Genomic DNA, 13,250 nt, shown 5'->3' on the forward strand with positions numbered 1-13,250 from the left:
GGGGAGAGTGCTTCAGCCCCCAGCCTTCGTTTAGTAGCGTCACTTCTCTGTTCTCTGCAGTGTCACCGAGCTAGCCTCTGTCCTTGTTTTCCAGCACCGGCCTGGCCAGCTCCCTGCCACAGCCCCAGGGTCTCAACCCCGCACCGTTAGGAAGGCAAAGCGGTGGAAGGCCTCTGGGCTCCCACGGACTGTTTGGGTTTAATGAGAGGACAGTGCACATTGGCTTTCCCCACCGCCGTCCCCAGGTAGACCCCGCCCTTCATCACTGTCTGCCAACTCCAAGGGAACAGAGGGTGTAGACCCTGCTCTAACACGGATGACGTCTTGCTGCAGCCCCGGGAGCAGGTTGCCTGCACGGTCCTCCTCTCCCCTTTGAAAAGAATCCCTTCTGTAGGAAACCGCTCCTCACCTGACCCTTTCATCCCTGCCCCACCTCAACCCTGAGGCTGCTGATTCACCCCATGGCCCGCCAGTGGGTACCACATCAGCCCGCCTCTCGTGCCCTGGGCGGGTTAAGGCCGGAGCCCCTTTGTCGGGCACCATGATCTCTGGGGGGATCACACCTAGCATTAAACTCTCTTGCTGTGCTTTTTTTTTTTTTAATTTTTATAAGATTTTATTTATTTATTTGACAGAGAGAGACACAGCGAGAGAGGGAACACAAGCAGGGGAGTGGGAGAGGGAGAAGCAGGCTTCCAGCCGAGCAGGGAGCCCGATGCGGGGCTCGATCCCAGGACCCTGGGATCATGACCTGAGCCGAAGGCAGACGCTTAACGACTGAGCCACCCAGGCGCCCTGAAAATATGAATTCTTTTTTTTTTTTTAATTTTTTTTTTTTTTAAGATTTTATTTATTTATTTGACAGACACAGCTAGAGAGGGAACACAAGCAGGGTGAGGGGCAGAGGGAGAAGCAGGCTTCCCGCCGAGCAGGGAGCCCGATGCGGGGCTCGATCCCAGGACCCTGGGATCATAACCCGAGCCGAAGGCAGACGCCCCTCTTGCCGTACATTTATAGTGTCACGTGGTTCTTCTGGAGGGGCAAATGGGGCGCACGGTGAGGTGGCGGTGAGGGTGAGGCGGCGGTCAGGGAGAAGGGTGTCCTTGCGGTGCACCGGGCCAGGCCCAGAGCTCTCCGGGAGTCGAGATGCTTGGCGTTCCCTGCCCGCCCCCTGCCCACTGCCAGAGTGAGCGTGACCCCCGCTGCTCGTGTCCTGGAGGCGTCCGCATAACACGGCTGGCTTGGCGGGGATAAGAATCATGCCTGCTGGTTATTCAGCACTTGACGCTAGTTTAGAGGCCTCACTTCAGTCTTCCTCCCAGCATCCCTGTGAGGCAGTTTTGTCACTGGGAGAAGAAGAGGCGGAGGGTAAGAGGGACTTGTCCGAGGCAACGCAGCCGCGGCTCCTTTTGACTCTTACCCACGGTGGGCACTGAGCTGGGTCTGAGTTAGATGCCGAAGCACAGAAGCCCGGGGTCGACTCACAGGTGATGGGCTTTGCAAAATAAGAAGCTCCCTCCCTGTGTCTTTAGCCTGATAATAAATCAGTACCATGGTTGGGTGCTGTCCCCAGGTGTGTTCTGTTTGGTCTAACCAATATTTATAAAAATGTGAGCCAAATGGAACAAGTCTGGAAGTCTCACAAATTTGGATTTCTGGCGTGTCTTGAAAGATCCATAAGATCTGACAATGGTGGGCACCCATTAACTCATGACATTTGTCCAGAGCTGGTCAGCTGCTGTCCCCTTTGCATGCGTACGCCCTCCTCTTCCCCCCGTTGCCTGTTACCCCAACGCTGGAAGGCACTCATCAGGTTGTATGCCCCAGGAAGCCATCCCTGTTTGTGACTCCTGGATGAGATAAGTGTTAGCTCACACTCTCTTCTTGGACTCTTGTTGCTGTGAAGCCCTGTCAGAGGGGCGGCTGGGCCCTCTTAGAGTTAGCATCCACTTGCAGAGCTCCTGGCCCCATCTTGTTTTTCCATTGATGTACTGAAGCCTGGGGCATGGGTCAAACTTCTAGATCTGGACCTCTCAACTGGCTACTCCTCCAAGGGTGCCAGGCACAAGGCTTCAGGGTTCAGTAGGTACCCCATCTTGGGGACCCCTGGCCTGCCCATTGGTAGCCTGAGAGGGGGCAGTATCCCCAGCCATGAAAGAAGTCTCTTTAGTGTGACACCTGTTGACCCTCCTAGAAAGGGATGGAGTGTGAGTCAGCCCAATCTTATCTTCCTCAGTCGGTGTGACCCACGGGCAGCAAGGGAAAGCAAGCCGGAATCCAGAGCGAAACCTAGGAGACGGAGGGTCACCTTGAGCAGAGGGGTGAGGGGAACAGTCCGGGAACTGCCCCCACCTCCAGGAGCTGATCTCCCCTCCAAAGGAAAGTCGTCCTCTTACCCCTGTCACTGTTCACTGTTCCTGAGTGGATTTGAGTTTTGGAAACGCCCAGAAGGAATCTGGAGCTAAATCTAGTGATTGAAGTGGGTGATTAAGCCTAATTAGACCATTTGTTATTACAGACAGAAAGAAACCAAATACAACTAAAGAAATAACAGATTTTCTTGTTTGGCTTGTTAACTGGCTTCTAAAGGAATATTCTAGAGGAGTCTTAAGAAGTTTGGGCTTTGGCAGTATTGGGCAGAGTAAGGATGCTCTCCCAAGGGGGAGCTGCTCTGAAAGAAGTCATGCACAGAGAACTACTACATTTTGGTATATTTGCTTAAAAAGTAGCTCTCCCCATGGCCGGACTAAAGGTAAATTAGAAGGGGAAGCAGACGGCAGTGGAGGAAATGGGCCGTGAGAAAGAGAACACTGGCCTGTCCGAGAGGAGCAGAGATCAAGGGGACCCTGGGTGACAGCCGCTTGTCTGTTCCCAGGAGACGCAGGGTGCCATGTTACAGAAGAGCAGGCCTGACTTCGGTTCCTCACCTTGCAGCTCTACAATATTCGATGGTGTGGCCCAACAAACGCCTCTCCTGTGGGAGCTTCATGGCCTCTGCCCCTCCTGCTCACACTCAGCATGTCCCCCCCCCCCCCCACTCGCCAGCGTCCCCATCTCAGTTCCTGACAACTGGCAAGTCTGTCCTTCCAGCTGCTCAGGCCTGGAACCTTTGAGTCAGCCTTGACTTCTCACACATGTCACCTCCTCTCCGTCAGGTTCTGTTGGCTCTACCTTAGTAATAGTCCGACTCTGACCACATCTCTCCCCCGTCTGAACCCCCTCCCCACCTCTCACCGTCATCTCTGCAACAGCCTCCCCACCCCCTGCCTCTCTGCTTGCCCCGCCGCTGTGGTCCAGTGCCAACACACGGCCAGATGGATTCTTTTAAAAGGGAAGTCAGCGTAGGTGTCTCCCAACTCAGAGCTCCACTGGACTCCTCGTGGCAGAGTCCTGGCCCAAGGCCTTATCATGACCGCAGGACCCTTGCCTTGGCTGTTCCCTCTGCTTGGAGCCTTTCCCCACACAGCTGCAGGGCCCATTCAATCATCTTTGCTCAAAAGAATCCTCAATAAGGCCAAACCTGGCCATGCTATAGAATTGCTACCCCTGTGCCCACTCCTCCCCCTGGCATTTCTGGTCCTCCCGTCCCCAGCTCTGGTTTTCCTTGTTTCCGTAGAACTTACCACCTAATACACTATGTGATTCATCCACTCCTTACACTTGCTTATTGTCTGTCTCCCCACTAGAATGTCAGCTCCCCAAGGAAAGAAACCATTGCTTTTGTTCACTGGGGTACCCCAGGGGCTTGGAACAGGCCGGGTACACGGAGTCACTTGTGAACAGGTTCTGAATGAATGAAGCCTCCTGCCAGGAGCATCAGTCCTGCTTTAGAGCTAAAGGCACCAACTACTGAAGATTCTGAAGTTATTTCAGAAATGAGTAGAGCCTCGGGACTTGCTCAGACCCTCAGGGACTGTGTCACTGGGTAATGGGAGAGTGACCATTGCACACACATGGAGTGCTGGGGGCCCCTCCCTGATTATGACAGTTCCTGAGTCCAAGTTCTCCTAGAAGCTGCACCAAGAGAAAGGTGTGATGTGGGCCAAGGTTACAGGCCTTGGAGATCTATGGTATTCTGGCTCCACTGCTTGCTGTATGAGTTTAGGAGTCTTCCTTTCTGGGGCTCAGTTTCCTCATCTGTAAAATGGGGATGACACCTCCCTTCCTCCTATCATCTACTTCTTACCTCTCAGGAGACAATGGAGGGTTCTGGCACCCATTAAACACTCAAAAAAAAAAAAAAATCACAGTTCTCTCACTTCCTCCTGGCCTGCCCCAGGTGGCTGGGATATCTGGGCAACAAGGACCCTAATGGCATCATGAGTGGCCTGGACACGTGGGCAGGCAGGTGATAAAAGGCATGAACACGGAGGCCCACGGCCAACCTTACCCACATGGCTGTCTTGTAGAGATCAGGACTCAGTGTTCACCTCTCATCTCCTCTTACCTGACCCCCCTTTCAGGGTTTTCTGAGGCCTTCCACCTCTCCAGGTGCCCCAGAGCAAACGCCAGCTCCTCTGGGGGACTCTGATTCACCAGAAGTATGGGGTGGGGCAACCAGGTGTGTCTGAGGGAGGAGTGAGAACTTGGTTCCTTCCTGGCTGTCTCTGCCAAGGTCACTCCTCAGCAGCCCCAGAAATCCCCCCTGGCGGCAGGAAATGCCCTCTGATCTCCCCAGGGAGCAGTCTTGGCCCTGGGCCCCCCCAGCTGAGTGCTTCATACTGCTGGGGTTGGAGTGGTCACCTGGCTCAAGGAAACGTCTCATTACGGGAAGCTCTTAAAAGTGTCACGACAGAGGAAGTCCCACCCTCCTTTACTGGCTCCTTCCTTTCTCCCTCTCTGTCCGCCCTGCGGCCTCTCTCTGACTCTCCTCCTCCCTCCACCTCTCTGTCCCTCCCTTCTCTCTTCTCTTGGTCCCAGATGTAGCCCCTGAAGAGAGAGCAGGAGCAGATGGACGGGGAGAACTGTGGCCTGGGCAACAGGACAAGGGTTTGGGGAGGAGAGGCCTGGCTTGAGGACTGTGCTGTGGGCTCAGTGTGAGGACAGCAATCCCGTGCGGGGGTGGGAGGCACAGGCTCACACTGTGCAGGGGCCAAGCCAAGGGTTCCTGAGGGCTGAGGAGAGGGCGGCTGGGATGAGGACTCACCTGTGGTTGAGGCAGCAGTAGATGATGGGATTGTACATGGTGGAGCTCATGGCCAGCCAGAAGAGCGCCAGGTACACCTGCTGGATGAACTTGTGGTAGTAGATGTCCTCCTGGAAGCTGCCCAGGATGAAGTAGAAGTGGTAGGGCAGCCAGCAGATGGCAAACGTCACCACCACCAGCACCATGGTCTTCACGAACTGGGCCGGGAGAGGCTCAGGTCACACCTCAGCCTGGAAGCACCACACCCCAATCCTCCAAGGGTGGTGGCAGGGCACCCCTCATGGAAGCCCTCAGCCCCTTGGAGCATAAGCAGCCTTGACTGCTGGGCCTTGCACCTCTGCCCACACTGCTGTTCTTTCTGTCGAGTCCTCACTCCTTGAAGCCCAGCTCGGAGGCCACCTCATCTAGCAGGTGTCCCAGACCCCTTCGTTCAGAGCAGCTCCCCTCCCTGGAGAGCGGGTGAGCTCCTAACCCCATCCTTGGGGGATCCCCTATGCTAACTATGGGTTCTCAGGTGCCCCTCTCCCTGGGATCTGTGTCTGCCATAGCCCTTCTATAACCACAGGTAGTGAGACTCTAGTCGGGCATCCCAGCCTCTGCCCAGGAGCCAGCTCCCTGATCTTCCCCCCTCAAGCCTGGTCTCTGCAGGCCCTCCTAAACTGGCCCAGTACCCCACGAGGAATGGAGGGCAAGCCAGCGATGGCAAGTGGAGACCAGCTCTTCACGAGGAGGGACACTCAGACAGTGTCCCATATCTGACTACCTCCCTGAATTGTCCTATGAAAAATGCCCAATAGTAGACCTGAAGCCAAGACAGTGACCTGATACATGATGGGATTAACCATTACCTTCCCTGGACGCCTAACAGGAAGGGCCACGGCAAAGATAAGCTTTGACTAGGAGACAGTGGAGGAGGTCTGAATCATAGAATGCTGTATCAGGACCTTGGGGGGCCCTGAATGGCGGGGAGGAGGGGTGGACACTGGCACTTGGGTTGGAAATTGAAGGCAGACTGGGTGCTGCTGGACTCCAATCCAGTCTCCCTGATCTCGGATTGGAGGTCTGCAGTTCCAGCATTTGAGAATTCTCTTGTGATTCTAAATAGGAGCCTCTCGTAGTAGTTCTGTGGGGCTTCTTAAATTCAACACTCCGATTATTCAGAAAGTCTAAGATTTTGAGAGTCAATCATTCTAAGATTCTTGGGGGTATCTGAAATTCTTTGGGGCTTTAGGATTCTCTGATTCTCAAAACATTTTGGGGGAGTTCCTTTAACTTCGCATTTGGCCAAGGGCCAAAGGCAACTCTGTCGTCTTAGGAAGAATGAACTCGGACTCTTGTCTGGGACTTGGGACAAGTGCAAGTTAGGGTGGATCCGGTCCTCAACGGCGCCGCCGTAGGGGCGGGCTTCGAGCCCGGAAGGGCGGGGCCCGGGGCGGGGCCCGAGCCGACCCCGCCCCCGCCGAGCCCCGTCCCCGGCGCCCACCTTCCTCTTGGCCCGCAGGTGGCGCAGGCTGGCGCAGTGCACCTGGTGCCTGGGAACCTCGCGTCTCCAGAGCGTGAGGCCGATGACACTGTAGGCGAGGAGCATCACCACGAGAGGCAGCACGTAGATGAGGGCGATCACCACGAGGTGGTACCTGGAGGGAAAGCCAAGGGCCTGGGCACGGGACGGCCGGGAGCGACTTCGGCATCCGCCAGCCCTCAGTCCCCCTGGCCCGCGTGCGCTCCTGAGCCAGCTCCGGCCGGCCACCCCGGGCCACCTCCCAAGGCCTTGATTTAACTTAAAGAAAAAAAAAAGGACAACATTGGCTAGCATATATGCCCAAAGAGGGCTTTCCCTGCTGCAAAAGGGATACCCGCTTTGTCTCTGCGATCCTCCAGGTGATAGACAAACGCTACCAAAAAAGGAAATAAATAGGAAGGAAAAAGTTAACCAAATAATACATTTGTTTAACATTTAAAATGCCATTAAACACAAAGGAGGAAGTAAAATTACTAATTCCATTCTCACCAATATTCACAATTGGGATATTTTCTTCCTGAGTCATATGGGTGTATATATCTATGTACATATGCATTAGACAGATTACATGTATATATAGTCTGTAGCTGCGTCTGTCTGTCTGGAGAGGTAGATTTTCAGGAGCTGATACGGTTCCGTCCTGCCCCGACATCCCTAGCAGGGAACAGGCCAGTAGTAACAGTACCACACTGTACAAGATACTGATCATCTCTTCCTGCCCATCAGCGCTTGGTTGGGAACGCGGCTCACGTCAGCAGGCTTTCTCTCACCCCACCTTTGAGCAAGCGGCCCAGAACACACTGATGCTCACTCATCTAATCCCCGTGGAGGGCACCCTGGGCTGTGTGGAGCAGTTTCTTTTCCTTCTGGAAAGATGATGTAAAGGAGATGTTCGTTCTCCTGAGTGACACTGCAGCTCTTCTCCGACAGGGCCCAGGTGGGGGCACCTCGGGAATGGGCCCGAGACCCGGGGCCCTGGCACATGACCTTTTTCTAGGAGGGGTGAAGTGTTCCCAAGGCCCCCACTCTCATGACCTGTGGGCCAGCCTTGCTGGGCTCCTTTTCGAGAGGTGCTGCCACCCAGAGAGGGGGAGCAGGTGGCTCCAGCAAATGTCTTCCCTAAAGCCTGTGTTTAGAATTCTGCTTGCTCGCTCTTTGAGCAAATAGGCTAATTACAAAAGGTTTGGGGGGATGGGTGCTCCTAGACCCCGGGATCCTCATCCTAGACCCCTGTGTGGTGCAGGTAAGGGCAGGGGGGAACAGCGAATGCCAGGCCCCTCTCACTTTACCTTCACTGTAAGGTCACACACAGAGTGTCTGAGCTCGATAGACCTTGAGGGTCAGCAGGGCTACCTGCCTCAGTGTCTGGAGGGGGAAACTGAGGTTCAGAGAGGTGCAGAAATTCTGTGACATATGAAATAGCTCTAGAGATTTAATCAACACTCAGACGATTTCCCTACCACTGAAGGCCAGCTCTGTGAAGTCAGAACTGAGTTTTTGTTCAGACTCTCCCTTCAGAATGTGACCTCGGGCAAGTGTGACCTCTCCCCCGGTCTCAGTTTCCCCTTTTGTAAAACGAGGAGGTAATCCCTAAGATCCTTCCCAAGTATGAGTGACGTCTCGATTTTGCCTCATTCTTTCCTTGGGACACGGTTCAGGATAGGAGTTCACTCTGGGCTAGGTTCCTACGCTGAAGGGAGCTCCAAGGAGCCCTGGGGATCATCTGGGGTCCACCAAAAATCAGGACTGCCTCCTCCCAGAGTCTGGGCTTTTTAAATGTATTTTGATTTTGGAGGGTCTATGTGCATTTTCCTGGATGCGGCGTCTGTAATCTCATCGGATGCCTACACACCCAGGATGGGAGCCTGTGAGGATGCAGCCCCCAATTTAAATCTCAGTTCCTCTACCAAGAGCAAATAACACATTTGCACACATAAACCAGGCTTTCCCCAAATCCTCGTAGAATTCTAGGTCACACCAAAGCATCGCCTTCCTAGCTCACGTCTGCGCTCCTGTTTTCCCTTGGTGCCTGAATCAGGGTTGGAACTCACCATCCCCACAGAGCCGGTGCGGGGTCCCCAGAGTTATTACCGGTCCCCCTCTCAAGGAGAAAGGCCTGTGGTAAGGTGGAGAAACACTGCCCCCCAGTGGTCAGTCCACAAAATAGTCTGCTCTCCACGCCTCCCCGAGCCTTCCCTCCACGGACACTGGCCTTGGAGTCGCGAGACCTTCGGAGCAGGGTGGGGTGCAGAGGGAGGGCAGAGACCGTAGGCAGGGCCCGCCCTCAAAACGCATCCGTCTCCGGGACCGGGCTTCTCAGGCTTCTTCCGTAGCACTGAAGGCCACGGCGAGGCCCCCTTCTGGCCGGTGCTCGGGGCAGATGGAGCCGGTGTGGCGGTGGACGTTGGGGGGAGGGGTGTTTAAGGGGGCGGGGCCGGGGGCGGGGGCTGTGTTGCCAAGGTGACCTGGCAGCCCTGCGCGCAAAGCAGGCACCTCCTCCCGCCTCGGGCCGCTGGGCGTCTGCGGGACGAGATCGGCCCCCTCCAGGTTTGCTCTCCTTTGTCCGCGGCTTAAACTACCGCATATGGGTGCCCGTTCTGGGCCAGGCGCGGCGCTAATGGCTCACAGACGGGTCTCACGCGGGCTCACAGCCCCCCCCCCCGCCCCCCGGCAAGTGCTCTAACTAATCCCCACCCGGGAGAGGAGCCAAAGGGTCTAGGAAGGGTCCTCCAGGCTGCAGGAGACAGATTTTGAGAGTCAATCATTCCAAGATTCTTGGGGGTATCTGAAATTCTTTGGGGCTTTAGGATTCTCTGATTCTCAAAACATTTTGGGGGAGTTCCTTCAACTTCGCATTTATTTCCAAAAAAGGAAATAAATAGGAAGGAAAAAGTTAACCACATAATACATTTGTTTAACATTTAAAATGCCATTAAACACAAAGGAGGAAGTAAAATTACTAAGTCCATTCTCACCAATATTCACAATTGGGATATTTTCTTCCTGAGTCATATGTGTGTATATGATATATCTATGTACATATGCATTAGACAGATTACATATATATATAGTCTGTAGCTGCGTCTGTCTGTCTGGAGACGGGAAGGTAAGGGCAAGCCTCCCAAGCCTCAACCAATTCTTTACCCTCTGCTAAACGACCAAGCCGCGCATGGGCATCCGGAAGCCAGCACGTAGCAAACCGAGGCCCGGAAAGGAAAAGGACTTACCCAGGGTCGCACAGTGGCTGGCCCATGTCTGAGTTCTTCTGCCTGGTCCCCCGGCCCACAGCGCCCACTCAGCTTGAGGCAGGCAAAACATCCTAGGCTCTGTCACCTGCCCTTTCCACCTCAATACCCTGACCCTCTGTGGCAGGAGCATGTACAGTGCCCTCCCCCCAACCTCCCCCCGCCCCCCACATTTCCACACACCTGTGTGCACACACTTCCATGAACATGGCCCCGGACTCACACACACACACACGCACACAGACATAAATGGGGGCAGCCTGGCCGCACGGTAGCGCCCTATGCATATCCTCATCTAAGGACATACCCGTCCTGATCTGAGTGCCCGGGTGGCGCGGAAGTGGGGCGCTCTGAAGCGGCGCTGCCCAGATTTAAGCCCTGGCGTTACCGTAACCTACCAGCCGTGGGACCTTGGGCGTATTACTTCGTTTCTAGTCTCTGGTTTCCTCATCTGAGAATGGGAATACTCAGACATGCACGCCCCACGGCGTTAGGAGAATCGAATGGCTTCACGTGTGTAAAGCCTCTTGGGAAGTGCTAAGTGTCCCTTGGTATATGCACGGACTCACGTCATCCCAAACGCCCTCGCGGATGCACGTGCACACCCGTGTGCATACGCACAAGCACGGACATTCTCAGGTGTGTGCACGTGCACACACATGTGTGCGCACACACTCATGCCCCGCACCCCGCGGGCCTTACAGAAGGAGCATCTTGCTGCCGTTGTCTTCGGGCCAGACCACCGCACACTTGGTGGCGCCCTGGTCCGTGGTGACGGTGGAGTAGAAGCACTGGGGGAAGGCGAGGGCCAGGGCCAGCAGCCAGATGCCCACAATCACCGCTCTGGTGTGGGGGGCCGAGAGCCGCGGCCGGAAGGGGTGGACGATGGCCACGTACCTGTGAGCAGAGGGCTGTGTGAGCGGGGGGCACCCTCCCATCACAGCAACCCCATCCCCTTCTCCCCCACCCTGTCGCCCCATCCGCCCCACACCCCTCCACCGCTGCTGGGGACCCGCAGAGAGCCACCTGGGCTGGTGACCCTCCCACGGCCGCACAGCACTTTAGCGCCCGAGACCCCAGCGTAGGCCCCCCCTCACCGCCTCCGTCTGACACGAGAGAGTGGCGTGGCCACACTGGAAGTCCACTCAGGACATCTGCCTGAAGCTCAGCCCAGCCGAGCCCCTGGGCCTCTGCCGGCCCCTCTTCTGCTCAGAGACCTTAGCAGAACCTGACAGTCTCCCGGACGGAGGCCAAACCAGCACTGCCCCCCGGCTTTCTGCAGTGGTGGAAACGCTTTCCATATGCCCTGTCCTGTCCAGGAGCCACCAACCACACAGGGCTGTGAACACTGGAAGCATGGCTAATACGACTGGGGAACTGGATTTTCGATTTTAATTAATTTAAATGTAAATAGGCCCATACGGCTCTAGTTACATTGTCAGACAGAGCAGGTCTAAACCTTTAAACGCAGCATTCAAGGCTCTCTGCACATGGCCAACGCACTTTCCAGCCCCCTGTGTCGCTGCTTCCCGCACCTTCCCTGGCTCTCTCTGGTCAAGGAACAGCCCTGCCTGTGGGACCGACCCTCTGTGGGGGCATTTCTTTCCCCTCAGCCTGGAATTTCTCCCGCCATTCTGGATTCGTTAAAGTCCAAGTGAAAGGCCACCTCTTCCAAGAAGTTGGCCAGAAGCAGCTTGTCTCCTCAGCTCCCGCCTCTCTCTGGGAACCTGCGGGGATTTGGGCTGCTGTTTGGCAGCCCTGGTGCCTGGTGGCCGAGTATCCCAGGCAAGGGTTGGTCTCTCCATTTCCTGCACCAGCAGACTGAGGCTTGGGAGAGACAGCGCGAGCTCTGAACAACACTGTGTAGCTCCCTCTGCCCCCAGGACGCCCGAAGACACTGTGGGAGTGTCCTGCAGCCTGGTGGGGCTGAGGCCTCATGGGTCAGGGCCCCAACCAAGCGGCGGCGACGGAGAGCTGGGGGTAGCTGCCTCCTTCCAAAGTCAAAGGATCCAAAGAGCTCCATCCACCAACGAAACAGGCCCCCTCCTCGGCCTCCATACAGCGTCTACTGTGCTGTACCACCCGGGGCTTTGGTTGCCGCCTCGGAAGAGGAGGGTCTGGGACTAGATTGGGGGCTCTCTTCGGGTCATGGACCTGTTGCTGGCCATCTGGCGGAGCCCCTGGGCCCTCCTCAGAATATGGTTTTTACAGGAATAAATTACACAAGCTTAGAAAGACAACCAGTTATGCTGAAATACAGTTACCAAAATATGAAATAAGGGCGCCTGGGTGGCTCAGGAGGTTAAGCGTCTGACTCTTGGTTTCGGCTCAGGTCATGATCTCAGGGTCATGAGATCGAGCCTCATGTGGGGGCTCTGTGCTCAGGGCGGAGTCAGCTTCAGATTCTCTCTCCCTCTCCCTCCCACTCACTCTCTTTCAAATAATTAAAATCTTTATATATATATATATATATTTGGGGCATAGCAATACACACACTTATTTATCAACCCGCTAATAAGATCTAGCAGCAGGTCTGGAACCCACGGTAATTTTTAAGTAGTGATGGCTGTCGGCGATACTTGGAGATTTCTGCACAGCAGAGGTACCTGTGATTTCTGTCTGTGACGTTGTCCTGGGCACTGCTGGAGTCCCAGCAAAATGTGGTGTGCTGTCTCCATTTGTAATTGTGATTTTTCACCCTCACAGAAGCTCATGACCCCTGGGATTTCTGTGCACAGTTTGTGGTCACAGGTAACGTGCGTCTGGGCTAGATGATTGTTGACCCCCTCCCTCATCTCCCCGAGACACTGACCTTCTCCCATTACTGTGGCTGGGCCCTGGGCCAGCTCCACCCCTCAGCAGCCTGGACCCCGGCTGAGGGTCTCAGTGGGACAAGAGGAGAGGCCACTTTTTTCAGTGGCCCCGTCCCCACAGATGAGGCAGGTGACTAGCGGGTCAACTTGGGGGCTTGGACTCCCTTCCTATTCTAGGAGGTGGGGTGGGAAAGAGGAGAGCTTTTCTTCTTACCCCATTAGCGGAGGGGCAGGTCTGGGACTTTGGATTCATACTGATCTGAATTTGAATCCTGGGGCGCCTGGGTGGCTCGGTCGTTAAGCGTCTGCCTTCAGCTCAGGTCATGATCCCAGGGTCCTGGGATCGAGCCCCGCATCGGGTTCCCTGCTCGGCGGGAAGCCTGCTTCTCCCTCTCCCACTCCCCCTGCTTGTGTTCCCTCTCTCACTGTGTCTCTCTCTGTCAAATAAATAAAATCTTTAAAAATAATAATAATAGGGGTGCCTGGGTGGCTCAGTCGTTAAGCGTCTGCCTTCGGCTCAGGTC

The 13,250-nt window shown here is 55.3% G+C and overlaps 1 protein-coding gene across 1 annotated transcript in view; it reads right to left on the reverse strand.

The window, feature by feature from the left end:
- Nucleotides 1–1,291: 1,291 nt before the first annotated feature.
- The window catches only part of LOC118018168 (substance-K receptor), a 14,561-nt gene continuing 2,602 nt past the window's right edge, over nucleotides 1,292–13,250 (reverse strand). The window contains exons 2-5 of the mRNA XM_035016622.1: nucleotides 10,616–10,810; nucleotides 6,630–6,783; nucleotides 5,147–5,343; nucleotides 1,292–2,289 (exon numbers count right to left, since the gene is read on the reverse strand). Coding sequence (XP_034872513.1) covers nucleotides 2,073–2,289; nucleotides 5,147–5,343; nucleotides 6,630–6,783; nucleotides 10,616–10,810 — 763 coding nt within the window. The 3' untranslated portion in view covers nucleotides 1,292–2,072. The remainder of the gene's footprint in view (nucleotides 2,290–5,146; nucleotides 5,344–6,629; nucleotides 6,784–10,615; nucleotides 10,811–13,250) is intronic.

This window comes from Mirounga leonina, unplaced genomic scaffold, assembly GCF_011800145.1.
Source record: "Mirounga leonina isolate KUSES-001 unplaced genomic scaffold, KU_Mleo_1.0 Mir_106, whole genome shotgun sequence".
In the NCBI taxonomy this organism is placed as follows: Eukaryota; Metazoa; Chordata; class Mammalia; order Carnivora; family Phocidae; genus Mirounga; species Mirounga leonina.